The 27,485-nt window shown below is 40.0% G+C and overlaps 1 protein-coding gene and 2 long non-coding RNA genes across 3 annotated transcripts in view; 2 read left to right on the plus strand and 1 right to left on the minus strand.

Moving 5' to 3' along the window:
* dnajb14 (DnaJ heat shock protein family (Hsp40) member B14) overlaps positions 1-16,094 on the plus strand; it is a 92,217-nt gene extending 76,123 nt beyond the window's left edge. The window contains exons 5-8 of the mRNA XM_082165429.1: positions 9,406-9,491; positions 12,961-13,070; positions 13,408-13,580; positions 13,708-16,094. Of these exons, the coding sequence (XP_082021555.1) occupies positions 9,406-9,491; positions 12,961-13,070; positions 13,408-13,580; positions 13,708-13,832 (494 nt within the window). The 3' untranslated portion in view covers positions 13,833-16,094. The remainder of the gene's footprint in view (positions 1-9,405; positions 9,492-12,960; positions 13,071-13,407; positions 13,581-13,707) is intronic.
* The window catches only part of LOC309495648, a 198,799-nt gene that overhangs the window by 120,489 nt on the left and 50,825 nt on the right, over positions 1-27,485 (minus strand). The gene's annotated exons all lie outside the window — the stretch shown is intronic.
* LOC309495674 lies at positions 25,771-27,432 on the plus strand. Its single transcript, XR_014204781.1, has 3 exons — positions 25,771-26,053; positions 27,018-27,109; positions 27,288-27,432. It is a non-coding gene; the product is annotated as an uncharacterized lncRNA (long non-coding RNA).

The raw sequence follows: 27,485 nt of genomic DNA on the forward strand, positions 1-27,485 counted from the left end.
AAGACTAATTCAAACTGCCATTCTATATATATTAGCCAATGAAACTCATTTAAACTAATAAACTCTAATCTCATACACTTATAAATTAATTAACTTAAATTTAATAACTAATTAACTAATAAACTCATGAATTCATAGACTTATGAACTCTTAAACTCATAAATTAATAAACTCTGAACTCTAAACTCATTTAAACTTATAAACTCTAAACTCAAAAACTTGTACACTTATAAACTCATCAATTTATACACTTATAAACTCTAAACTCATAAACTCTGAGTGTGTGTGTGTGTGTGTGTGTGTGTGTGTGTGTGTGTGTGTGTGTGTCTGAGTGTCTGAGTGAGTGTGTGAGCGAGGTAGTCTGTTTGAGTGTGTGTGTGTGTGTGTGTGTGTGTGTGTGTGTGTGTGTGTGTGTGTGTGTGTGTGTGTGTGTGTGTGTATCTATCTATCTACCGCTCTGAATACCATAGCAACCACCCAGAATACCATAGCAACCACCCAGAACACCCTAGCAACCACCTAGCAACCACCCAAAAGACCCTAGCAACCACCCAGAACACCCTAGCAACCACACAAAAGACTCTAGCAACCACCCAAAAGACCCTAGCAACCGCCCAAAATATCCTAGCAACCGCCTAGCAACCACCCAGAATACCCTAGCAACCACCCAAAACACCCTAGCAACCACCCAGAACACCCTAGCAACCACCCAAAAGACCCTAGCAACCACCCAAAATACCCTAGCAACCGCCTAGCAACCACCCAAAAGACCCTAGCAACCACCCAAAATACCCTAGTAACCACCCTAAATATCCTAGCAACCTTATAGCAACCACCCAGAATACCCTAGCAACCACCCAAAACACCCTAGCAACCGCCTAGCAACCACCCAGAATACCCTAGCAACCACCCAAAACACCCTAGCAACCACCTAGCAACCACCTAAAATACCCTAGCAACCACCCAAAAGACCCTAGCAACCACCAAAAAGACCCTAGCAACCACCCAAAATATCCTAGCAACTGCCTAGCAACCACCCAGAATACCCTAGCAACCACCCAAAACACCCTAGCAACCACCCATAACACCCTAGCAACCGCCTAGCAACAACCCAGAACACCCTAGCAACCACCCAAAAGACCCTAGCAACCGCCTAGCAACCACCCAGAATACCCTAGCAACCACCCAAAACACCCTAGCAACCACCTAGAACACCCTAGCAACCACCCAGAATACCCTAGCAACCACCCAAAACACCCTAGCAACCACCCAGAACACCCTAGCAACCGCCTAGCAACCACCCAAAAGACCCTAGCAACCACCCAAAATACCCTAGCAACCACCCAAAATACCCTAGCAACCGCCTAGCAACCACCCAAAAGACCCTAGCAACCACCCAAAATACCCTAGCAACCACCCAAAATATCCTAGCAACCGCCTAGCAACCACCCAGAATACCCTAGCAACCACCCAAAACACCCTAGCAACCACCCAGAACACCCTAGCAACCGCCTAGCAACCACCCAAAATACCCTAGCAACCACCCAAAATACCCTAGCAACCACCCAAAATACCCTAGCAACCGCCTAGCAACCACCCAAAAGACCCTAGCAACCACCCAAAATACCCTAGCAACCACCCAGAATACCCTAGCAACCACCCAAAACACCCTAGCAACCACCCAAAAGACCCTAGCAACCACCCAAAATACCCTAGCAACCGCCTAGCAACCACCCAAAAGACCCTAGCAACCACCCCTAAATACCCTAGCAACCACCCAGAACACCCTAGCAACCACCCAAAACACCCTAGCAACCACCCAGAACACCCTAGCAACTGCCTAGCAACCACCCAAAAGACCCTAGCAACCACCCAAAATACCCTAGCAACCGCCTAGCAACCACCCAAAAGACCCTAGCAACCACCCAAAATACCCTAGCAACCACCCAGAATACCCTAGCAACCACCCAAAACACCCTAGCAACCACCCAGAACTCCCTAGCATCCGCCTAGCAACCACCCAAAATACCCTAGCAACCACCCAGAACACCCTAGCAACCGCCTAGCAACCACCCAAAAGACCCTAGCAACCACCCAAAATATCCTAGCAACCGCCTAGCAACCACCCAGAATACCCTAGCAACCACCCAAAACACCCTAGAAACCACCTAGAACACCCTAGCAACCGCCTAGCAACCACCCAAAAGACCCTAGCAACCACCCAGAATACCATAGCAACCACCCAAAATACCCTAGCAACCGCCTAGCAACCACCCAAAAGACCCTAGCAACCACCCAAAATACCCTAGCAACCACCCAGAATACCCTAGCAACCACCCAAAATATCCTAGCAACCGCCTAGCAACCACCCAGAATACCCTAGCAACCACCCAAAACACCCTAGCAACCACCTAGAACACCCTAGAAACCGCCTAGCAACCACCCAAAAGACCCTAGCAACCACCTAGAAACCACCCAGAACACCCTAGCAACCTCCCAAAATAACCTAGCAACACCATAGCAACATCCTAGCAACCGCCTAGCAAAAAACTTTCTGCTCCAAACTTTCTCAAGCCAACTTAAAGTTTGTCTCGACGAACTTTCGCATCTAGTTATTATTAATATTATTATTATTCTTCTGTGAAAAACTGTTGACTCAAACTCGCCCTAGAGCTTTAACTCTACATACTCCAAACTCGGCTCAGACACTCAAACTGATCTGTAGTTATATGCTATATCTTTTCAGACTGATCGGACTTACGGTTTTCCTACAAATGACGATCAAAACTCGGAAAAACTCCCATTGACTTAACATTGGGCATTCTAAAAAAAATTCAAACTCACCAACCGACAAAAATTCAAATCTAAATCCCTTGAAAACTAAACTAAACTGCCATTCTATATATATTAGCCAATGAAACTCATTTAAACTAATAAACTCTAATCTCATACACTTATACACTAATTAACTTAAATTGAATAACTAATTAACTAATAAACTCATGAATTCATAGACTTATGAACTCTAAACTCATTTAAACTTATAAACTCTAAACTCAAAAACTTGTACACTTATAAACTCATCAATTTATACACTTATAAACTCTAAACTCATAAACTCTGAGTGTGTGTGTGTGTGTGTGTATGTCTGAGTGTCTGAGTGAGTGTGTGAGCGAGGTAGTCTGTTTGAGTGTGTGTGTGTGTGTGTGTGTGTGTGTGTGTGTGTGTGTATCTATCTATCTAACTTATTTATCTATCTATCTCTCTGTCATAAACTTCAAACTACTTTAAACTTTAAACCAATTTAAACTTCTTAAGTTTAAAGCTCCCAGCTCCCAGCTCCCAAGCAACTCCATAGCAACCAAACTTGAGTATCCTAGCAACCGTTTTGCAAGACCTATATCTCTGTATCAGAACATCTTATAGAGATGAGGTTTGGCTCTTTTGACTCATGCTAGCAAACAGCACTTTCAACATGCTACACATGCGAATAGCAAGTGAATAGCTACATGCTAATAGCGATTAGTTAAGTAAGAACTCTATAAAAACTCCATAGTAACCATCTGTGACAACTACCAACCACCTAGTAACACCATATCAACCGCTCTGAATACCATAGCAACCACCCAGAACACCCTAGCAACCACCCAAAATACCCTAGCAACCGCCTAAAAGATCCTAGCAACCACCCAAAATATCCTAGCAACCACCCTAAACACCCTAGCAACCACCCAAAAGACCCTAGCAAACCACCCAAAACACCCTAGCAACCACCCAAAAGACCCTAGCAACCACCCAAAAGACCCTAGCAACACCGTAGCAACCACACAAAACATCCTAGTAACACCCATAACACCCTAGCAACCACCCAAAACACCTTAGCAACCGCCTAGCAACCACCCAAAAGACCCTAGCAACCACCCAAAATACCCTAGCAACCACCCAGAACACCCTAGCAACCACCAAAATACCCTAGCAACCGCCTAGCAACCACCCAAAATACCCTAGCAACCACCTAGCAACCACCCAAAAGACCCTAGCAACCACCCAAAATATCCTAGCAACCACCCAGAATACCCTAGCAACCACCTAGCAACCACCCAACTACACCCTACCAACCGCCTAGCAACCACCCAAAAGACCCTAGCAACCACCCAAAATACCCTAGCAACACCATAGCAAACACACAAAACATCCTAGTAACCACCCAGAACACCCTAGCAACCACCCAGAACACCCTAGCAACCACCCAAAACACTCTAGCAACCACCCATAATACCCTAGCAACACCATAGCAACCACACAAAACATCCTAGTAACCACCCATTACACCCTAGCAACCGCCTAGCAACCACCCAGAACACCCTAGCAACCACCCGAAACACCCTAGCATCCACCCAAAATACCCTAGCAACACCATAACAACCACACAAAACATCCTAGTAACCACCCATAACACCCTAGCAACCACCCAAAAGACCCTAGCAACCACCCAGAACACCCTAGCAACCGCCTAGCAACCACCCAGAATACCCTAGCAACCACCCAAAACACCCTAGCAACCACCCAGAACACCCTAGCAACCGCCTAGCAACCACCCAAAAGACCCTAGCAACCACCCAGAATACCATAGCAACCACCCAACATACCCTAGCAACCGCCTAGCAACCACCCAAAAGACCATAGCAACCACCCAAAATACCCTAGCAACCATCCAGAATACCCTAGCAACCACCCAAAATACCCTAGCAACCGCCTAGCAACCACCCAAAAGACCCTAGCAACCACCCTAAATATCCTAGCAACCGCATAGCAACCACCCAAAACACCCTAGCAACCACCCAGAACACCCTAGCAACCGCCTAGCAACCACCCAAAAGACCCTAGCAACCACCCAAAATATCCTAGCAACCACCCAGAATACCCTAGCAACCACCCAAAACACCCTAGCGACCACCCATAACACCCTAGCAACCACCCAAAAGACCCTAGCAACCATCCAGGACACCCTAGCAACCACCCAGAACACCCTAGCAATTGCCCAAAACACCCTAGAAACACCATAGCGACCACCCATAACATCCTAGCAACCACCTATCAAAAAACTTTACGGTCCAAACTTTCTTAAGCCAACTTAAAGTTTGTCTCGACGAACTTTCGCATCTAGTTTCATTCTGCCGGCCCAGAAACATTAGTAAAGACATCGTTAAAATAGTCTGTGACTAAAATATATACTATAAACTATAAAAATATAGTGATTACAGTGGCTCAACCTTAAGTTAAGAAACCAACGAGAAAACGTAAAAGTGCCTTACCAATGCCGCAAAATGAATGGCTTACCTTTCACACTTTCCCATCCAATAATCGTGAGCGTCATCTTCTCAGTTCTCGCCAGAGGTGTGGACTCGAGTCATGTGACTTGGACTCGAGTCAGACTCGAGTCATGAATTTGATGACTTCAGACTCGACTCGACAAAATGTACAAAGACTTGCAACTCGACTTGGACTTTAACATCAATGACTCGTGACTTCACTTGGACTTGCGCCTTTTGTCTCAAGAAGACTTGCTACTTCCCATGAAAACTGGGGAAAAAACGTTCACACGGCCGCGCCGCTCTGTTTATCTGCATCTGTGAAAAAATGTGCACCACCTGTATGCATGCAGAGAGCACGCGCACTGCCTGCACGACATCCAATCACTGTAGTCCCACGTTGTTTTGATTCGACAGCATCTAAGCAGGCACATTGCAAGACAACCAATGAAGCGCAACAAGCAACAACGCATGCTACGAATTTGAACGAATGCTAAGCACCTTATTGGATGTACCGTAACTTGCTACATAGCTGCCAACTCTCACGCATTCACCGTGAGACACACGCAATTGACACTTTTCACACGCTCTCACGCCACACATCCATTTTCTCACGCACAGAAAAATCGCGAAGCAAAGAGGACACGGAGACCGACAGACTAGACAGAGCAGGTTACTTATGATATAAAACAATCTCTGCTCTCAGATTCTGTCACTTTTATTACAAAATTCAGACAATAAATACCGTTTTGGCGCTTGTAAATGTGACACGACAGATTCCTAGCGGAACGTGAACCGATCATCTCTAGCTGATAGTAACGTTAAACACGAATGAACACTGTTGAAAGATACAGTACAACTTACCGAAATGTATATTCCTCATACATAATATCGACCCATCAATCAAAGGGGTCAATAAAACAGTTGGAGAACAATTATGTCACATAACATTTACCTCAGGAAAGCCATTTAATGACCATAATATAGGCACGTTAGTTGGCTAGAAAAAAGAGCTATAGAGAGTATTTTGCTAAATATGTGTACTATTGCATGTTTATTATATTTTTACTTATATCATTAAATAAAGTTGTTATAATAAATAAAAAAAACGCATTATATTTAATTTGTGTTATTTTTAACCTTAAATAATACTGCCAGGTGATAGGGCTCTCTGTATGTTTACAGCATTAGGTGAGTTGTTTTTTTCTTGAGAAAAATGAATGCCTATCTTGTGTAGCCTACCTAATATTTATCCAAATGAGTCAATATTAAATCAAATCACAATAATTGAATTAAACTGAAATAATAAAAAAGCGTAGCTTGCCAGAAATTGAACCATGTAAACATTGTAACATGTTGTCACTAAACCTAATAAAATTCAGTTTAGTTACTAAAATGTTTTGACAATCACAATACACTTATTTTGATGCAAAAATTACAATTATTAATAATTGCATCACAGTTGCACCCATCTCCCCCCCCCCCCTTCCTTCCTGTTCAGCAGAAGAAATAAATTCATGTGAATTTTTTTGTGAAAAATTAAATTTTCTGTTTTTTACTGTATTTGATTAATATCATTGTATAAAAAGAGGTTTAAATAAATACAAATCTTACAGACATACATGATTTGTATACATTTTATTTCTGTGGTAAGAGGACTTGAAATGACTCGAAACTAAAATGGTAGGACTTTGGACTCGACTTGAGACTTGTTGGCTTTGACTTTTGACTCGACTCGGGACTTGCCTCATCTTTGACTCGACTTGACTTGGGACTCGAGGGCAAAGACTTGAGACTTACTTGTGACTTGCATAACAATGACTTTGTCCCACCTCTGGTTCTCGCGCATGCATCGTGGCGCTCTCGTGAACTCACGTCAGAGGCCCACACAGAAGAAAATGAACAGTTGAATTAAGTCGTTATTTTTGTTTGTTTTTTGCACACAAAAAGTATTCTCGTCGCTTGATAAACTTAAGGTTGAGCCACTGTAGTCACTTGGACTATTTTTACAATGTCTTTACTAACTTTTCTGGGCTGGCAGATGAAATTACCTTGCAGTCTATGAAGGAGTGAGCCAGCTCTCAGATTTCATCAATTTATCTTAATTTTGTGTCCCAAAGATGAACGAAAGTCTTACGGGGTTGGAACATTATGAGGGTGAGTAATTACTGACAGAATTTTCATTTTTGGGTGAACTAACCCTTTAAGCTATTTAGGCCTACCTAAGACCATCTGGTATGCCACTTCCTTTCAAGAGAAAATGTTTCCTTTGAATTCAATCTGTCGAATCAATAAAGGCCAGAACCTCTTCAGGGGACTTAAGGAACTTTACCGACGGTGACTCGCAGTTTTGCTGGGTAAAGCATGACATACTGGGCTCCCATCTGCTGTAGCTTTTGCCGCGCCACGTAGAACGCTTTCCATTTGTTTTGAACAGTTGTGGAAAAGTCCTGATAGAACGATAATTTACTGTTGTTGTACATCAGATCTCCTTTTGTGCCGCACGTCTGCTGGCATCCACAACCCGCAGCTTATCCTGTAACTTGTGGAAGCGAACAATAAGTGTATAAGGCCTACCCTTGGCGCCGGCGTTCAGCATAGAGATGCAATGAGCTCTCTCCAGCTTAAGCATCCCAGACTTAGTTTCAATACCGAGGAACTCTGGGATCCAAGTCTGATGAAACGTAGTCGAGTTAGTACCCTCAACATTTTCAAGCAGGCCAATGATGCATAGATTTTTCCTCTGACCTCGATTTTCTAGATCATCCAAGTGTTTGGTGAGTGAAGAAACTTGGCATGCGAGAGTCTGGATCCGTGCATTTTCTGTATCTACGGATGACTCGACATAAGCAATTCTGTTCTCGGCTTCATTAAGTCAGCCCGCCGTTTGTTCAAGTTGTTGCGAATGGGCTTGAATAGTCTGCGCAATCGACCCAGTCATTTCCTGCAGCACCCTGGATAACGCTACCCTGGTAAACCAGAGTTCTCGCGAGAGCACAAGTTGAATTTGCTCAGCGAGTTACTCTGGTGTCGAGCAATGGAGCTCATTAAATATGCCCCTCGATCTGAGCTGCACCAATCACATTGGGTTATCTGATATAGGCGGGCCAGAGGCGAGCTAAAAAGATGACGACAGCGCTGTGACGGCGAAGTCATCAGTAAACATTGCAAGATGCCTATGGATGAACACCAGTTGTTTGAAACGGCTTTGGCCGCTACAATGAACGAGTTAGACTTGGCTTTTTCCCAAAAGAGGAACAGAAGACGGCGCTCGAATCGTTCCTTTGCAAGAAGGGTGTTTTTGCTGTTTTGCCGACCGGAAGAGTCTAATATACCAGTTAGCTCCGCTGGGTTTATTGTTGTGATTGGTCATAGTGTTATCCAATTGCGTGCTGTGAGATTTTCAAACGCATGCTTGGTGCCACCCCTCGAGCTGGCCGATTTTCATTGATCGACACCAGACCATTAATCTTTTAGATTTAGGTCTGGATTTCCAGGCTAGGATAACGCAGGAACAAGCTGTCCAACATAGTTACTAGTGTGGGACTTTTCACAAAGCGCATTTGCATGTAGATCCTTTTTCTCAAGTTTCTTTGCTGTTTTTTTTTAACTAAAGAATCGGGCCACAAAGTTTCTGAAGACATTGTACCTCAGGTTGCATTGCCAAAATTGATTAAATTATGTACTCAACTAATTGAATGAGGAATTTCATATTGAATGAGGCAGGAGCATCAGCAAAAGCGTCCACCTCTCATAATCTTGGTCCCCTGGAAAGCTTTTCTAATATTAATGCTCTTCCTAAAGCCCTTACCTGATCATAAACCTTCTTTTTCCAGTGATATTCCCTGACCTTTTCTCTTTTGTAATGTCTCTCAGCCATCTTTCTTTCTTAAAATCTCCCTCTTGCGCACTTTCTGTCTTCCCCCATCATGAATATATACGCCCCCTACTACTTACTGGCTTTAAGTGTGTTGTGGTGCTCGGCCCGATCCACTTTTAACAGCAGTTCTCAGAAATCGCTTACTGCCCCTTTAATATGTCAGGTCTGGTTAGGTGTGTGGGAAACTGAATATGTGATTTTGTGTTTTTTCAGCGAACACACAAGAATTCGCTAATAACCGAACATACAGTCACCATACGGACCAAACCAGAGGAGAGAGAACGGAGGAGAGAGGAGAGGTATGAGCATCTTTTTTTCTGTCTTTCTCAGTAATATTAGAGACTTAGTAACCACTAGCTAGTTTTTAACTTGGTTACTACTAGCTAGTTTTTAACTCTGTTAGGTCGTAAGCTCTCTGTAAAGTAATGCATAGTCGCATAAAACAACGTTTACCCTCAGTGATCCAATAGCAGCCTTCAAATGAGCAGAAATAGTTGAAATGCTGTGAATTTCAGTTTATCCTTATGTCTAACTTATTTTTGCCTCAAGCAGATAACTGAAAGCAAGTTTCCATTAAAAGTATTTTTGTATGTAAATAACAATCAGAAATGGTATTTTTAAATGAATAAGTATAAATGAATAAAAACTGATACAAATAACATAAGAAATTAATTATGATTGATTTTATTTGACATTCACAACACAAGCCAATGCACACAGTTTAGCTCTTGTTTAGGGTGGGGTCGTGTTGAAGAGTCGCTAACTAAGTCATTTATTCACATGATGTTCTCTCTCTTAAAATGTAAGCGAGTATAAATGTCAGCATTAACATAGTCATCTGAAAAAGAGAGTACACCCTATTTGAATTCTATGGTTTTAGGTATCAGGACATAAAAATAAATAAAAAATCACCTGATCCTTAGCAGGTCCTAAAATGAGGTAAATACATTTACATTTACGCATTTGGCAGACACTTTGACTTACAGTGCACTTATTACAGGGACAATCCCCTATTACAGGGACAATCCCCTGGAGCAACGTGGAGTAAAGTGTCTTGCTCAAGGACACACTGGTGGTGACTGCTGGGATCGAACCAGCAACCTTCGATTTACCAGTTCAGTGGTTTAACCCACTAGACCACCATCTCCACCATGCAACCATATATCCATGTTGATGGATATATGCCGTTATCCTAGCCTGGAAATCCAGACCTAAATTTAAAAGATTAATGGTCTGGTGTCGATCAATGAAAATCGGCCAGCTCGAGGGGTGGCACCAAGCATGCGTTTGAAAATCTCACAGCACGCAATTGGATAACACTATGACCAATCACAACAATAAACCCAGCGGAGCTAACTGGTATATTAGACTCTTCCGGTCGGCAAAACAGCAAAAACACCCTTCTTGCAAAGGAACGATTCGAGCGCCGTCTTCTGTTCCTCTTTTGGGAAAAAGCCAAGTCTAACTCGTTCATTGTAGCGGCCAAAGCCGTTTCAAACAACTGGTGTTCATCCATAGGCATCTTGCAATGTTTACTGATGACTTCGCCGTCACAGCGCTGTCGTCATCTTTTTAGCTCGCCTCTGGCCCGCCTATATCAGATAACCCAATGTGATTGGTGCAGCTCAGATCGAGGGGCATATTTAATGAGCTCCATTGCTCGACACCAGAGTAACTCGCTGAGCAAATTCAACTTGTGCTCTCGCGAGAACTCTGGTTTACCAGGGTAGCGTTATCCAGGGTGCTGCAGGAAATGACTGGGTCGATTGCGCAGACTATTCAAGCCCATTCGCAACAACTTGAACAAACGGCGGGCTGACTTAATGAAGCCGAGAACAGAATTGCTTATGTCGAGTCATCCGTAGATACAGAAAATGCACGGATCCAGACTCTCGCATGCCAAGTTTCTTCACTCACCAAACACTTGGATGATCTAGAAAATCGAGGTCAGAGGATACATGGTTGATACAAATACAACCATAGATGAACAACACCACAGGACATATTACACAGTGTCATTATTTAACAAAAATAAAGCCAAAATGGAGAAGCCGTGTGTGAAAAACTAAGTACACCCCATGATTCAATAGCTTTTAGAACCACTTTAAGCAGTTTTCTGTATGACTTTATCAGTCTCTCACATCGTTGTGGAGGAATTTTGGACATTGTTTCAGTTCATTGAGGTTTACAGGCTTTTGTTTATGCACTGCTTTCTTGAAGTCCCGCCACATCATTTCAATCGGGTTGGGGTCTGGACTTTGACTGGGCCACTGCAACACTTTGACTATTTTCTTTTTCAGCCATTCTGTTGTAGATTTGCTGGTGTGCTTGGGATCATTGTCCTGTTGCATGACACAATTTCGGCCAAGCTTTAGCTGTCGGACAGATGACATCAAATTTGACTCTAGAATACTTTGGTATACAGAGAAGTTCATAGCCGACTCAATGACTGCAAGGTGCCCTGGTCCTGTGACTGCAAAACAAGCCCAAATCATCACCCCTCCACTACCATGCTTGACAGTTGGTATGAGGTGTTTGTGCTGATATGATGTGTTTGGTTCTCGCCAAATGTTGCGCTGTGCATTATGGCCAAACATCTCCACTTTGGTCTTGTCTGTCCAAAGGATATTGTTCCAGAAGTCTTGTGGTTTGTTCAAATGCAACGTTGCAAACCTTTTTTTTTTTTTTGAGAGAGAGAGAAGAGGCTTTAAACAAGCCATAATTGTTCAGTCTTTTTATAATTTTACTGTCATTAACTTTAACATTTAACATGCTAACGAGGCCTGTAGAGTCTGAGATGTAGTTCTTTTTTTCTTTCTTTTTTTCTTTTTTGCAAGTATAGTATTTGAGTATAGCACGGTCTTACCGTGGGGTGAATTTGCCAGGACGTACAAGATTTGCAACTGTCTTGAATGTTATCCACTTATCCAATAATCTTCCTTAATGTAGAGTGATGGACTTCAAATTGTTTGGAAATTGCCTTTTTACCCTTCCCAGATGATTGATGGGCAGCAACAATTGCTTCTCTAAGATCATTGCTGATGTCTTTAATCCTTGACATTGTGTTAACACACACCTGAATGCTCCACACCAGCAAACTGCCAAAACTTCTGCTTTTATTGAGATGGTCACACTTGCTGATTTTCAATTGATCAAGGAAATTTTTTACACATGGCTTCTCAAATTTGGCATAGTTTTTGTTAATGTCATGTGTTGTTGTTCATGTGAGGTTGTATTTAATTAATTTTAAGACCTATAAGGACCAGATGTTTTATTATTATTATTGTTATTATTATTATTATTAGGGGTTCAAGCATGAAGGGCTGGGTATAAATACAGATTTCGGAATTCAATACAATTCCATTTCACAAGCTTTTTTTTCAGTGCCCGTCCGGTTTGCTTACAAATGAAAGAGATAAAAAAATGTATTTCTTTTACAATAGCACGGAAGATTCAATGCTGATCTGAAATTATGGAGAAAAAATGATAAAGAGAACCTTATTTGGTACATTATGAAATTAGTTAGCTCAGCAGTACAAATTGAACTCTGCAAGACATAAAGTGTTGTAGAAATACGTTTTCACACAGCCAATGATAATAGCCATAAAATAAAATATTGACCATGGTGTTTTAAGATTCAATATCAGGATTGTTCAAATAAATATCAAAATCAACATTTTTACCCAGCCCTATTTGAATGTTTCATTCTGTTGTTCTTGTTTTGAAGTAACTCACAGATAATGACTGATGCCGGTGTCTATTCTTCAGGGTGGGTACTCCATGTTTATTCAGCTGATGCCGATAGTTGTGCTGGTCTTGGTCTCAGTCCTCAGCCAGATGATGGTGTCCACACCTCCTTATAGCCTTTACTCCAGACCGTATGTCATAATACCTTACAATACATGTCTCATACTACAGTAGAATCTATGCTTTAGATCATGTGCAATAATGCCTTATGATACATGCCTTACAACACAGTACAAACTGTACTTTAGACAGTATGTAATAACTCTTTAAATATGGGGTTAAAATGTTATGGGTTGCATTCAGCAATTAATGGAATGTCTTACACTGTTGATTTTTTTTTAAACATTGCCCCATGTTACCCTAATATTAAGAAAGAAAATCTGAATAAATATATTATGGTTCTAGCACTTTATACACTTGTACCCGTAAACTGTGTAATGGTTGTAATCTCTGCTCCTTCACATCTAGGTCCACAGGACAGACTATTAAGAGACAAACAGAGAACCTGCATGTGGACTATTTTGTCACCAGAGATTTCAAATCAGTATATAAGGGCTCAGCTTTGCTAAAGATTGAGAAGAATGTAGAGGAGGATTATGTTTCTAATGTGCGCAACAACTGCTGGAAGGAAAGACAGACAAGTATGTGTCATTATTTCATCTTTACCATCTTATTTTTCCACTATGAGTTTATATGCTTTGTTTGGTCCTAGAGATATGCGTTGAGGTCCTAATACAATTAGTTTTGTCATCATGTCATCCCCTTCAGAAACAGACCTGCTGTATGCTGCTAAGGTCTACAGAGATGAAAGACTACAGCGAAAGGCTGAGCTCATGACCATGGAGAACTGCAAAGAGCTGGACAGATTAAACAACCTGTTCCGTGGTGGATAAATCTCAAACTGAAACTAACAGACACTTAAGGAAATAAGACACCATGGTATAAATACATTTTTTTTTTTTTTTTTTTTTTTTTTTACATTCTTAAAGAAAACATATTAAAAATGTTAAAAGTCTCTCATCTGGAATATGCTTTGCTTCATAGTACATCAAATCAACTGAAAAAAATATAATTTTTACCCAGCACCATCAATCCATTTTTTAATCTGTCTCTCTATTATGTCTGAATTCACTAAACCGTGGGCCTAGATGTTATACAATTCAACTACACAACCTTTTTTTTTTTTTTTTTTTTTTGACTTCTTTGAATCCAAACTTGCATTGACTCCATATCAATGTTGCTCTCCTTGCCCAGTTTTAACAGTGCTACTAATTTGAAGAGGTCACTATTTTGAATCTTAATGAACTTTAAATAGTACAGATGAAATATAAGCTGTTAAATAGAGGACTACTCTTCCATTCATTTTAGGAACATAAATTATTCGATTTTTTCTCTTATAATTTTTTTTCATTTATTGAAAGTCCACACAAACAAAATTTCACACTTCGAAAAGATACCTTAAAAGTAATCCATATGAATCAAGCATACAAAACCAAATTAATATAGGCTTTTACTCCTTTATAAACCTTGAATAACTCGCATACATAGAGTTGACCAAATATGGTAAACATGGAAGCACAACCATGCTTGTGTAGCAAATTAGCTCAAAAGTAAAATATGTATAATTAATGATAACAAATTATAATTAATTATAAATATTTGGATTAGTTTAAGAATTGACTGTAGCAGAAGTAATAGTACAATTATTTAATCAGTTCGTCCAACAAACAGACAGCATAATCAGTTATCAATTCTTGGCCAAGAAAGAATAACCTTTTACCCTGCTAGTACTTTATACAGTAGAAATTGCATGTTGCTAGATCAAGACATTTAAGTGACTTTGATTTGTGAGCGACAAACACCGAGACAATAAAGCATGGATATAATGGTTTAATAAACAAAACTACGGGTAGGCTACACACACAACTAAACTAAGCAAAGATTATATACAGAATTAAAGCTGCAAGTAGCGATGAAAAGGGCCCTCACACTCTTTAGGAAGACAGAGCATGGTTGGGCAATGTGCATTTAAGGAGGTATATATAGTAAGAGTATGGTCAAAGTCAGTTACAAAATGTTTTGTATTATGGTGATAATAGCATGCTTCATGACTCAGCTAAGTGTTGCTAGCATGTTTAGTATGTTTCTAGCATGCTTAGTACATAGGGCTGTAGTACTTGAGTCCGGTCTTGGTTTTTTCTATGGTCTCGGACTTGTCTCGGTCTCAGCCACTGGTCTTGCCAAATATGGCTTTTGGTCTCGACCGAGTCCAGGTGTCTTTATTATGTTCCCAGTAAGCACACATACGTCGCCGCGACGTATGTGTGCTTACTGGGAACATAATAATATTGGAGGGAAAGTGAAACGCTGGCCACCTAATAACTAGTGATGGGCATTTCGGCTCTTTCTCGTGAGCCGGCTCGTTTGACTCGGCTCACTGAAAAGAGCCGGCTCTTTTGACTCACAAACGGCTCTTTAAAAAATAAATGTTTTAACTCGCTGAAAGTCCACCGCTAGTGCAACGAGAATATTCACATTTTTAATTGTCCATAACAACCCGGAAACTTGCCTGCTTGCCTTTGCACATCCGGGCAAAGTTTTCTGACTTTTTTTCTTACCTTCTTTTTATTTATTTATTTATTTTTTTGGATGTTATTGAGCTTGTAGAAGTTTAGCTCTTGTGTTCTTCTGAACATCTTGCTGAATGACATCTGAACATTGCCTGATGTAATTTCTGAGTCATCACTTCATCACATAATCTGCCTCTCTTTTAAATGCCTATTCCACGAGTAGTAGGCTACAATGACTGGCTGTTTTAAAATATAGCTAATATCGAAACAAAATAACCCAGGCAGTCTCATCTACGAGACGTTTAGGCCTCCTCCAATAGTACTGACAGCTGGGCTCATAGCTTGCAGGTTTGCTTAGTGGCAAACTTTTTTTCATTTGATTGGTTCAACCGACGCCCGAATTTAATTAAAATATTATTTTTCATCACGTCATCCGCCCGATCCGCGGTTTATCCGTAGCGTGCTTGTACTGTTAAAGTATACTGTGAAAAAATGGTTCTTATGAATTTCTTAAACAACTTCCTGATGAATTTATTTTAAAATTCTGCAGTTTGTTCTCAAATAAAAAGAACATATGTTAAATTACATTGTGTTCATTGTTGTTTAACCAAACTTTAATGTTTTCTGAAAATACATGTCTTTCCTATTAACCCACGTCCAAATAATAATATAATACAATACAATATTTTTTTTTCAGGGAAGGCATAAACCAACCATAGGGGTACACTCTGTAATACTGGTCACTTCTATTCGACACTACTGTACATCTGGAGGAAGCTATTTTGTCATTTAGTTGCTCAAATGCTCAGTACTAGTACCTAGCAGAGGTAATAGTAGTGGATTGGTGTTTGTATATCAGTTCTAACACTGCTATTATGAGGTATCACCATATGTCATCATTCTGTTTTCTTTAGATTAGAAGATTATATGATATCAAGGGGAATGTATATACTTAAAAATCCTGGGTGTTGTGACACTGTTTTTGCTTTTAGATCAACAAATAATAACCCAAAATTATTGTCTTGGTAATGTCATGCATAAGATTTTTTTTTTTTCCTGTCCTGGACTCGGGCTTGACTCGGACTCAAACCTTTTTGGACTCGGTCTTGTCTTGGACTCGACTAGTCCTGGTCTTGGACTCGACAAAGGTGGTCTTGACTACAGCCCTATTAGTACACAATAATTATGTGGTTAGTACTGCATTACTGTGTTAACCATGTCAGTTTCTGTTGCCAGTAGGTGGGGCTATGTCTATATCTGAATATCGCTATGTAGATGTGTTCAGTGCAGGACTTTTATCAAACATGTGAAGTTTGGGGCAGACAGGACATTGTATGCTTGAGTTACAACAACTTCCTTTAGCATTTCTAGCATGTTTTATGATGTTTCTAGCATATTACATATTAATTTTGGGGTAGATTGGACATTGCATGCCTGAGTTAGATTGGCATTTTTATATGTTATTAGGAGTCCAGAACAGTGTTAAACACAGGATTCTCAAGTCTCACGCATTGGCCGTGAGACACACGCAATTCAACCAGTTCACACGCTCACACGCCACACTGTGTATTTCTCATGCTGAAAAGGCAATGCCAACCAAGTTGTCCTGCAAGCTTTATATATAACGTTGTATACGAGGTGCAGGCACACAAAGTGAAGTTTCCTGCCACCAGCACGAATCTCGGCCAGATTGCGTTCGTTACTAGACAACATAGATGCAACACACGGAAGTTGACGGAACATTCTCGGCCACCATATGTTCGTTTCTAGGTAACCAACAACATCACGCAAACACACATCGTGATGGAGAATGTAAGTTGGAAGAAAGCTTGTCTAATATTTTTAGGCTAGAATCTCCATTAGGGCTCCTCCCCTAACCACATGTGATCTCACTCCAAGCTTTTGATAAAACTTGAGAACCCTGGTTAAACGTCACTTCCTGTTGCCAGCAGGCGGCACTATGACTATAACTGAATATGAGCATGGACATGTGTTCAGGAGATAACTCTTATCAAACGTGTGAAGTTTGGGGTAGATTGGACATTGTATGCTTAAGTTACAACAACTTCATTTAGCTTTTCTAGCATGCTTTAGAACTTAGCTAAGTGTTGCTAGCATGTTTCTTGCATGTTACATATTAAGTTTGGGGCAGATTGGACATTCCATGCCTGTGTTACAGCAAATTCCTATTTAATTGCAGTAATAGCATGCTTTAGCACTTAGCTAAGTGTTCGATAACATGTTTTAGCATGTTTCTAGTATGTTGCTAGCCTGTTTAACACCTGCTGGCACTTTTTTATATGTTATTAGCAGACCACAACAGTGTTAAACATGTCACTTCCTGTTGCCAGCAGGTGGCGTTATGACTATAACTGAATATGAGCATGGACGTGTGTTCATGACAGAACTCTTATCAAACGTGTGAAGTTTGGGGCAAATTGAACATTCCATGCCTGAGTTACAACTTCCTGTTTCATGGCATTAATAGCATGCTTTAACACTTAGCTAAGTATTGCTAGCATGCTTTAGCATGTTTCTAACATGTTTAACACTCAATGGCATATTTTACTATTGCTGCGTCCCAATTTGCATACTATCCAACCTAAATAGTATTCGAAAACAGAATTAGTATGTCCCAAATCGTAGTATGTTGAAATAAGTGTTCCAAAGATACCCGGATGGTCTACTATTTCCAGTCAGAATCCGAAGTGCAGATCGATGCGCACTCTAACGGCTAATATTGCCCACAACCCATCGCGTGTTGGACGAGGATTCAGTTAGAACTACAAACTAAAAAACTACAGACATGGAGGACGCGCGAGTCCGCCGGTCAGGGCAGGACTCTTATCAAACATGTGAAGTTTGGCGCAGATTGGACATTGCCTTCTTGAGTAACAACAACGTCCTGTTTCATTGAATTAGCATGCTTTAGCACTTAGCTAAGTATTGCTAGCATGTTTTAGCATGTCTCTAGTATGTTGTTAGCATGTTTAGCACTTGCTGGCACTTTTTTATATTTTATTAGGAGTCCACAAGAGTGTTAAACATGTCACTTCCTGTTGCCAGCAGGTGGCGCTATGACTGTAACTAAATATGAGCATGGTCATGTGTTCAGGACAGAACGCTTATCAAAAGTGTGAAGTTTGGGGCAGATTGGACATTCTATGCCTGAGTTAAAGCAACTTCCTGTTTCATTGCGAAACATCGAAATTTGTCAGGCCGCCGAGGACCCGCCCTTCGACGAAAACTCAAGATCTTCGCAATTTAACGTCGCAAAGGCCTTAAGATTACACTCACCAAATTTGAAGATGATCAGATTAAAACTGTAGGAGGAGTTTGTTAAAGTATGATGCCTGAAAATGGCAAAAACTGCACAAAAATCTGAGAGGAAGTTCAAAATGGCTGACTTCCTGTTGTGTTTAGGGCTACGCTCCAAAATACTTTTTTGTAGGTATTAGGTCAATACATGTATGTACTGAATTTCGTACACGTACGTGGAACATAGCAGGAGGTGCACTCCGTTGAGCTTTTACAGGTGGCGCTATCGAGCCATTTTGCCCCGCCCAATTCTGAAACCTATATCAGATGTACGTTTTCGCCAGTTCTAACGCGTGTGCAAAGTTTCGTGAGTTTTCGAGCATGTTTAGACCCTCAAAAATGCGATTAACTTCAGAGAAGAATAATAAATATAGCTGCGAGAAGCGATTACGGGCCCAAGCCGGTGACACCGCCACCCCGGTGCCTTTACCACCCTGGTGCCTTTAGTTACACTAAAGGCACCAGGGTGGCGGTGTCACCGGCTTGGGCCCTCCATCGCTGCTCGCAGCTATATTTAAATATATTTATATATACAGTGAGGGAAATAAGTATTTGAACACCCTGCTATTTTGCAAGTTCTCCCACTTGGAAATCATGGAGGGGTCTGAAATTGTCATCGTAGGTGCATGTCCACTGTGAGAGACATAATCTAAAAAAAAAAAAAACAGAAATCACAATATATGATTTTTTAACTATTTATTTGTATGATACAGCTGCAAATAAGTATTTGAACACCTGTCTATCAGCTAGAATTCTGACCCTCAAAGACCTGTTAGTCTGCCTTTAAAATGTCCACCTCCACTCCATTTATTATCCTAAATTAGATGCACCTGTTTGAGGTCGTTAGCTGCATAAAGACACCAGTCCACCCCATACAATCAGTAAGAATCCAACTACTAACATGGCCAAGACCAAAGAGCTGTCCAAAGACACTAGAGACAAAATTGTACACCTCCACAAGGCTGGAAAGGGCTACGGGGAAATTGCCAAACAGCTTGGTGAAAAAAGGTCCACTGTTGGAGCAATCATTAGAAAATGGAAGAAGCTAAACATGACTGTCAATCTCCCTCGGACTGGGGCTCCATGCAAGATCTCACCTCGTGGGGTCTCAATGATCCTAAGAAAGGTGAGAAATCAGCCCAGAACTACACGGGAGGAGCTGGTCAATGACCTGAAAAGAGCTGGGACCTATCTGCAGTGGCGGTTCTACATTGAATTACACCCTGGGCGAGACCCCCTTCGAGCACCCCCCCCCCCCCCCACCCCCCCACCCCCATTTTTGTTTATTTATTCATTTTTTGCAGTGTAATAACTGAACTTGTAACAGTTTTGTTGCAAAGCACAATATTATGGTGAAATTAGATCTCGTGTTTGAGTTAAAACCGAATTATTGTTAAGCATAGCAAGAATCATAGCAAAAAGGCTAACAAATAAGAGTTATACCCACCAATTAATATTGCCCCTTCATTCATGACATGGATACCGTAATCATACAGAGAAAACATAACTGCATACCTTTATCTTTCGCTCGTTTCTAAATTGGGCACCTGATGGCTTTGACCTTTCTTGTCCATCTCAACAGATTTCCCCTGATCCCCCCCAGACCAACTGTCACTCACGACGAGTCACGACCAGAAGTCAAGACTAAACCAATTCACCTTGGTGGTGGTGACCAAGTAATCGTTTTGTATTACCTATTTTTATTAGCCATTCAGACAATTCAGAAAAACAAAAATGTGCAGGAAATATAGAGGCTTGTATTTATAATATTATGAATGAAATGTGCGTTATTTGGAAGAAAGTCGAGGTGTGACTGACTTAGATAACTATATGGATCCCCCGTCCCCCCCTTGTCCGTTCCATTTGGGAGAGACCCAGAGGTGAACTGTCATCCGCGCCCGCGCCTCCGCACCCCCTCCCCTTTCCCCTTCTCAAACAAACAGCTTCTGTGCACGGCATCTTCTCAGCAAGCAGGGGGCGCAAATTTGCCAATTCCCCACACAGTGAAATGATAGATAATAGAAAACCGCTTCGCGGCGCAGATTTTTTATTATTATTATATTTTTTTCTGCTCGTGCCGGCGGCGCCGCCCCCCCCCCCAAAATGCTGCCCCGGGCGATTGCCCGGTTCGCCCGTGCCAAAAACCGCTACTGCCTATCTGCGTCTTATATTGACGCTAAAGGGGGCCATATGCGTTCGATGTAGACGAAATGTCAAAAGCGTCAGTATATGACGACTTGGGATGAGATCGGGCTGTATATATATATATATATATATATATATATATATTAGGGCTGGGGGAATTAACGCGTTAATCTTTGCGATTAATTTGAGATGTTCAATGCGTTAAAAAAAAATAACGCAATTAACGCAGCACTTTTTATTTTTTGCCTCGTTTTAATGATTTCCTGTTGTGGCTGCTATTGAAAAGGCCGAAAATATGCCGTCCCGCCCCTCCGTGTTCGGCGATCAGGTTTCATTCTTGCGCAGCTTTCATGTGCGGGTCTTTTCCGCTCCGTGTGTGCGTCGCGCTCTCCGTTCCATGTGTGTGTATGTGTGTGTCGGCGCTCTCTGCTCAATGATCCGCTCCATGTTTGCTCTGCGCGTTCTGCTCTGTCGTTAACGGCCCAAACGCTCCAATCATGTACCAATCACGGAAAAGCAAAGTCCGCTCAAATAACGTGAAATTTCTCTGTAGTAGACTTCTGTTTGCAATAGCCCTACTGAGCTGGTATAGTCATGCTGGGCAACAATGGTAAAATTACCTGCTCTGATCACATGCTCTGGTAATAATAGCTTTGTAGGACTATATTTTATTTTGATAATTAGTAAAAAATAAAACAAAAAAATTTATTTAAAAAATCTGTTAAATTGATTATGTTGATTGATTATTGAAAAATAATAATATTGATATATTGATGTTTAATATTATTTTAATATAGGGCTATTTTCTGTTCCTTTTTTTTTTCTGTGTTTAATTTAAATAGGTGATTCTAAGTTTAAATATTGATGATTACAAGCTTGGGAGAAATGCAATTAATTGCAATTAATTACAGCAAATTGTGCAATTTTTTTGTATTTTATTTTTTTATAATTTTTTTATTCCCAGCCCTAATATATATATACATATGTACTGCATTAGATTAAACTGGGAAGGGTCGTAGCACTTGCATATTGTAGTTCTATTGTTAGTTTAACTGTAAGTCGCTTTGGATAAAAGCGTCTGCTAAATGACTAAATGTAGCCTAAATGTAAAATTGGCTTGACATTGGACATTCGCACATTTAGGGACCGTCTCTAAAGTTGCATACAACTTTGGCATACACATTTCTAACTTCAATAGCAAACTTCAATTTATTTGAATAAATATAAAAAATCTAAAGGGTGCGAATTATGCCTGACACCTACATGAACAATTTACAGTTGGTTTTATGACTGTAAGTGTGGTCAAATGGTCAAATGCCATTGAAGTTAGAAACGTGTATACCAATCTCGTATGTAACTTTAGAGACGTCCCTAAATGTGCGAATGTCCAATGTCAAGCCAACTTTGTGCCAGTATATCACTGGGAAACACTCAGCATTAAACTTTGCGCGTTACGTTCATATTCTGAGTCCATCTGCTTGCCTGCGAGTTTGGTCTTTTATATAATTTACATTTACATTTATTCATTTAGCTGACGCTTTTTATCCAAAGCGACTTACAATTGCTATATATGTATATATATAGGTCTCTCACACCAAAGGCATGTGTCTTATCCATTGCGCCACTCCCACTATATCACTGTATTAGTCCAAAAGTAACTGTGAAGACATTGAATTTAACATAAAAAAAGCCGTCATAATAATCACTGACATGAGTTTTTATGAATGAATGGCTTGCTCCAACTGTTGCTGGTCTTCGTCTACAAACACGCGGAAGAAGAGTATGCTCAGTAATCTACTGCTTTTCCTGCAGTTCCTGGATGTCAACGTAGAATTTTCTGTCGAATTTGAACCACTGAATTTGTGGAAGTGAATTTGCAAAGCGAAATAAAATGGACCGAAAATTGCCTGTTGAATATTATAGGTTGTATTTTTAACAGTTTGATTATTTTGGAAGTGAAATATGAAAGGTGAATATGGATTATTTAAGTTTTAATAATGAAAATGTGTTTGAAATGTTTTGAATTGAAATATACACAACTTAAATATTCAACCATGCTGAATTTCAGCCAATAAAAATGCTCAAAATATCCGAATGCATGCTTTTTGTTCCTGTTTACACTGTCATAGAACACATCCGATCTGTGTCACATATGAGCAAAAAAATCGGAATTGGGTCACATTTCACTGACAGTGTACGCGAGGCCATCGACGCAGTTCGAGTTCCCTCAAAAGGGAACTACCCTACATATGCTGTGCTTTTATCAATTGACATGAGCCGTTGACCATCCTTAATGCCGTCGTTGTACGAGGAACTGTTAGTATTGCAGTTATTCCAGCTATTTCTTAAAAAAAAAAAACATTGCACTGTAACGTGTTTCTGTAATTTCAACAGTATTTTACTGTAATATGTACAGTAAGATATTGTAAGATATGTATACAGTATGTTACTGTAAACAGCAAAGGATTATGGGAAAATATATGGTCACTACTGTAATTCTTCCCTACTGTAAATCAATTTACAGTAGTGAACTTGCCTGCGAAAAACTGACCAATGGCAAGAGAGATTTCTTTTCAAGTGTTTTTTTTTTTTTTTTTTGATGGGTTGAAGTGGCAGTTAATGCATGGACAAAAGATCATGTAACTCACCAAAAAGGTTAGTATATTATTTCTATTTTATGTAAAACAAACATGTTCAAATGCAAAATAGCATGATTTATCGTTTTGTTTTCGTTAAACAGAGAAGCATAATAACTTTGGTATTTTCTGTCTCCTCTTTCACAACTTAACTAGTTTGGCAGATGTACAACGTAAATATTGAGTAAAACTAAGTTAAAGGGATAGTACACCTTAAAGGGATACTTCACCGTTTCAGCGGGTAAAAAGGATAACTATAATGTATGGCGGAATAGGACTTGGAAGCACTTCGACTCATAGTGCATCAAGGCATAAGAAACATCCAGAGTCCAATTGTATTAAAGAGAAGAAGTATTAGTCTCTTTAGAGGCTTGGTCACAAAAATCACAGCAGCTACCCAGTGATAGGAGCAAGAACCTAATCACACAGAAAACAGACAGTCTTTTATACCTATAGTCTCTTCTCCTGTAATTTTCCGCTCCCCCAGTAAACCAGATCTAGCTGGATTTAAGAAATATAGTGGTCCTTCTAGCCCAAACTCCCCCCAAAAGTATGAAAAAAAATCTCCATGTTTTCGGTGCTAACGAGTTGGTGGCGCTGCCAATAAAGCACCTAAAAGCTGTCACAAAGAACCGGCAAAAGCAATGAATATGTCAAATATAGCAAGGAGACATTTTAAATGTTTATTAATAAACAAGTGTTTTCTGTGTCGGCTGCAAAGATGAGGTTAACGATAGGCCTATAGATACGCGATCTTCGCAGTAGTGAACGCGCCAGAGAGAAATGCGCATTTCTTACGGATTACATAAGCAGAGAGAAGTCTATTTTCTTTCGTTTTGAATTGTTCTGTTTAAAAGTACACATTTAAAGCTCTCTTAAGATATATTTATCAGGTCTGTGTGAGGCAAGTAGGATACCTTATACGCTGAGTTTTGGTTCATTTATGAGACGCGCTTCAGTTCACTCGCCGGCGCCTACGTGTCGTGACTCGTGATTATCTATTTTCTACTATATTTACTTATTTATTAAATCCTGGATGAAACATTGATTAAAATTAAGATACAATTAATACAAAACGAAATTCACTTTAGAAAAAAGGCTTTGTGCTTTCTGTTTGAGGTCTCAGTGAAAGTTTTAATTGTCGCTTTCAGAGCGGTCATGTCCGTAACAGAGAACTGTCACGTCTTTTGTTTTTTCCTCATAAATGGGAACACGAAAAATAAAATAAAATCAATATTTTATGTTCTGTGGAGAGCCAACCCTTCTTCATCCGGTGGGTATTACTTTTGGTTTGCGCAGTGTAATTCACAGAATTAGGTACAAAAAAATATTTTGCTTCCTAAAAGTTAAAGATTTTTTGTGTCCCGTAACGCATGTGTAGCCTAGGCTATTTCCCATTAAATATAAAACGCATCCTGATATTTTTCAATATGTATTAAATGCATTTTCTGAGAATTTATATTTCAAGTTTTTACTGCAAATGTCCCGTTTACAACGATGGAATTGCCCAATATTAAATAATTTACCCTCAACTAGTTTTGTGGTGTAGGTCTACGTATTGTATAATGTTAACTTCAAAAAAGGTGTGTGTCGCGATTCTGCCTTCTCACACCGCGACACAGGTTCGTAGATCTGAGTGTAGCGATTTCGGATTCATATTGCATATTGTTACAGCCCTAATTATTAGAATATAGACATTAAGAGAATAAATTGTTATGCAAGTACTTTTACTTTTAATACTTAATGTACATTTAAAATCAGGTACTTTTTACTTAAGTAGAATTTTCATTGTGGTACTTCTACTTTTACTAAAGTAAATATGTCTCTGGTTATTTGTACTTTTACTTAAGTACTGAGATTCAGTACTTCCCCCACCACTGCTCCCGTGAGGTCAAAAGGTCTTTGTTTGTGGCTAAATAATCCCTCTGTCTTTCCTGAATACAAATTACCCACACTAGAGACTTCAAAGGCTCATCTGACCATTTGTTTTACTGTGTGTGTGTCTTTTTTCCTGCCAGGTGCATACATAAATTCCAGGAGAGAAAACACTTAATTGAACTGAAGAAAACTCACACAATGTCTAAGGAAATAAATAAATTAAAAGTAAACTATTAATTTTTCCACAACAATTCTAATGACAGAAGAGAGGGAGAGGGGGAGAGGATTTTTCAGGAGTGACTTTTTACTGCGCCGAGTCAAAGTGCTTCCAAGTGCTATTCCGCCATACATTATAGTTATCCTTTTTACCCGCTTAGAAAAGCGCCACGTTTTATTTTGTGTCACCATACTTGGTCGTGTAACTACTCGTGTAACTGTATTTAAATAGGGAAAATGTGGAGGTGTTTGGTCGCTTTGGTCCCTAATGAATGAACTGGGCTAAGCTAAGTGCTATCAAAGTGTCGCCGCGCGCCAGAGTGATTGAGTGCACGCACTGAGACGAGAGAGGTATGTATCAACTTGTCTTAGTTAAAGGGTTAGTTCACCCAAAAATGAAAATTCTGTGAGTAATTACTCACCCTCATGTTGTTCCAACCCCGTAAGACTTTCGTTCATCTTCGGAACACAAATTAAGATATTTTTGATGAAATATGACAGCTGGATCACCTCTCCATAGGCTTCTAAGGGACTGAAACTTGCTGGCCCAAAAAAGTTATTAAAGAGATCGTTAATATAGTCCAAGTGACTCCAGTGGCTCAATCTTAAGTATATCAAGCGACGAGAATACTTTTTGTGCGCAAAAAACAAACAAAAATAACGACTTTATTCCACTATTCATTTCATTCTCTCTGGGCCACGAGTTGGACTATATTAACGATCTCTTTAATAACTTTTCTGGGCCAGCAAGTTTCAGTCCCTTAGAAGCCTATGGAGAGGTGATCCAGCTGTCAGATTTCATAAAAAAATATCTTAATTTGAGTTCCGAAGATGAACGAATGTCTTACGGGGTTGGAACAACATGAGGGTGAGTAATTACTGACAGAATTTTCATTTTTTGGTGAACTAACCCTTTAAGGGAATAACATAGTTTAATATGAAAAAAGTATCCCTTTAAACAGAAAATTATGTATGTCATCATTTACTCGCCCACAAGGTGTTCTAAACCTGCATGAAGTTCTTTCTTCTGAACATAAAATAAGATATTTTGAAGAATGTTGGTAATGAAATAGTTGCTGGTCCCCATGGACTTCTATAATAGAAAAAAAATACTATGGATGTCAATGGGGACCAGTAACTGTTTGGTTGCTCATGTTCTTTAAAATATCTTCTTTTGTATACAGCACAATAAATAAATTAATAGAGGTTATGAACAAGTTGAGGGTGAGTAAATGGTGACAGAATTTACAATTTTGAGTAAACTAACTCTTTATCCAACACCATTGTTAATTTCATCTTTTGTTTTATTTTCAAGTTTGTGGTCTGAATTATGTTGTCTGCAATGTTGGAGGTGTATTTTGGAGTCTTTTCTTGTGATTGCCTTCATAACGGTGATAACATCTACAGGTGAGTAAGATGACATCAACTAAATTAGCTGAAGTATGCGTTAGTTAAGCAGGCAAACATAATATAACTGCTGATGAAACCAATGGAAGGGGAGAAAACAGTTGTTTACCAGGCAGCAGAGTTAAAGTGCTTTTAAACAATCATCCATCAGTTTCTGTTCTTTATTTTGAATTTGCAGCAGCCATTCCCTCCGGATTGTACATCACTGCTGACACTCTCCACTAATACACAGAACTGGTTGACGTTGGAGGAGGAAGAGGACGAGGAGGAGGAAAGGGTTAGCAATATACCATTATCAATATAGCAAAGTTTTGCTAACTAATATATTTTTTAATTTGTTTAATTGATTAAAAACTATAAACACCATACGACATCA

The sequence above is a fragment of the Leuciscus leuciscus genome (assembly GCF_965113295.1).
Source record: "Leuciscus leuciscus genome assembly, chromosome: 3".
Taxonomy (NCBI): domain Eukaryota; kingdom Metazoa; phylum Chordata; class Actinopteri; order Cypriniformes; family Leuciscidae; genus Leuciscus; species Leuciscus leuciscus.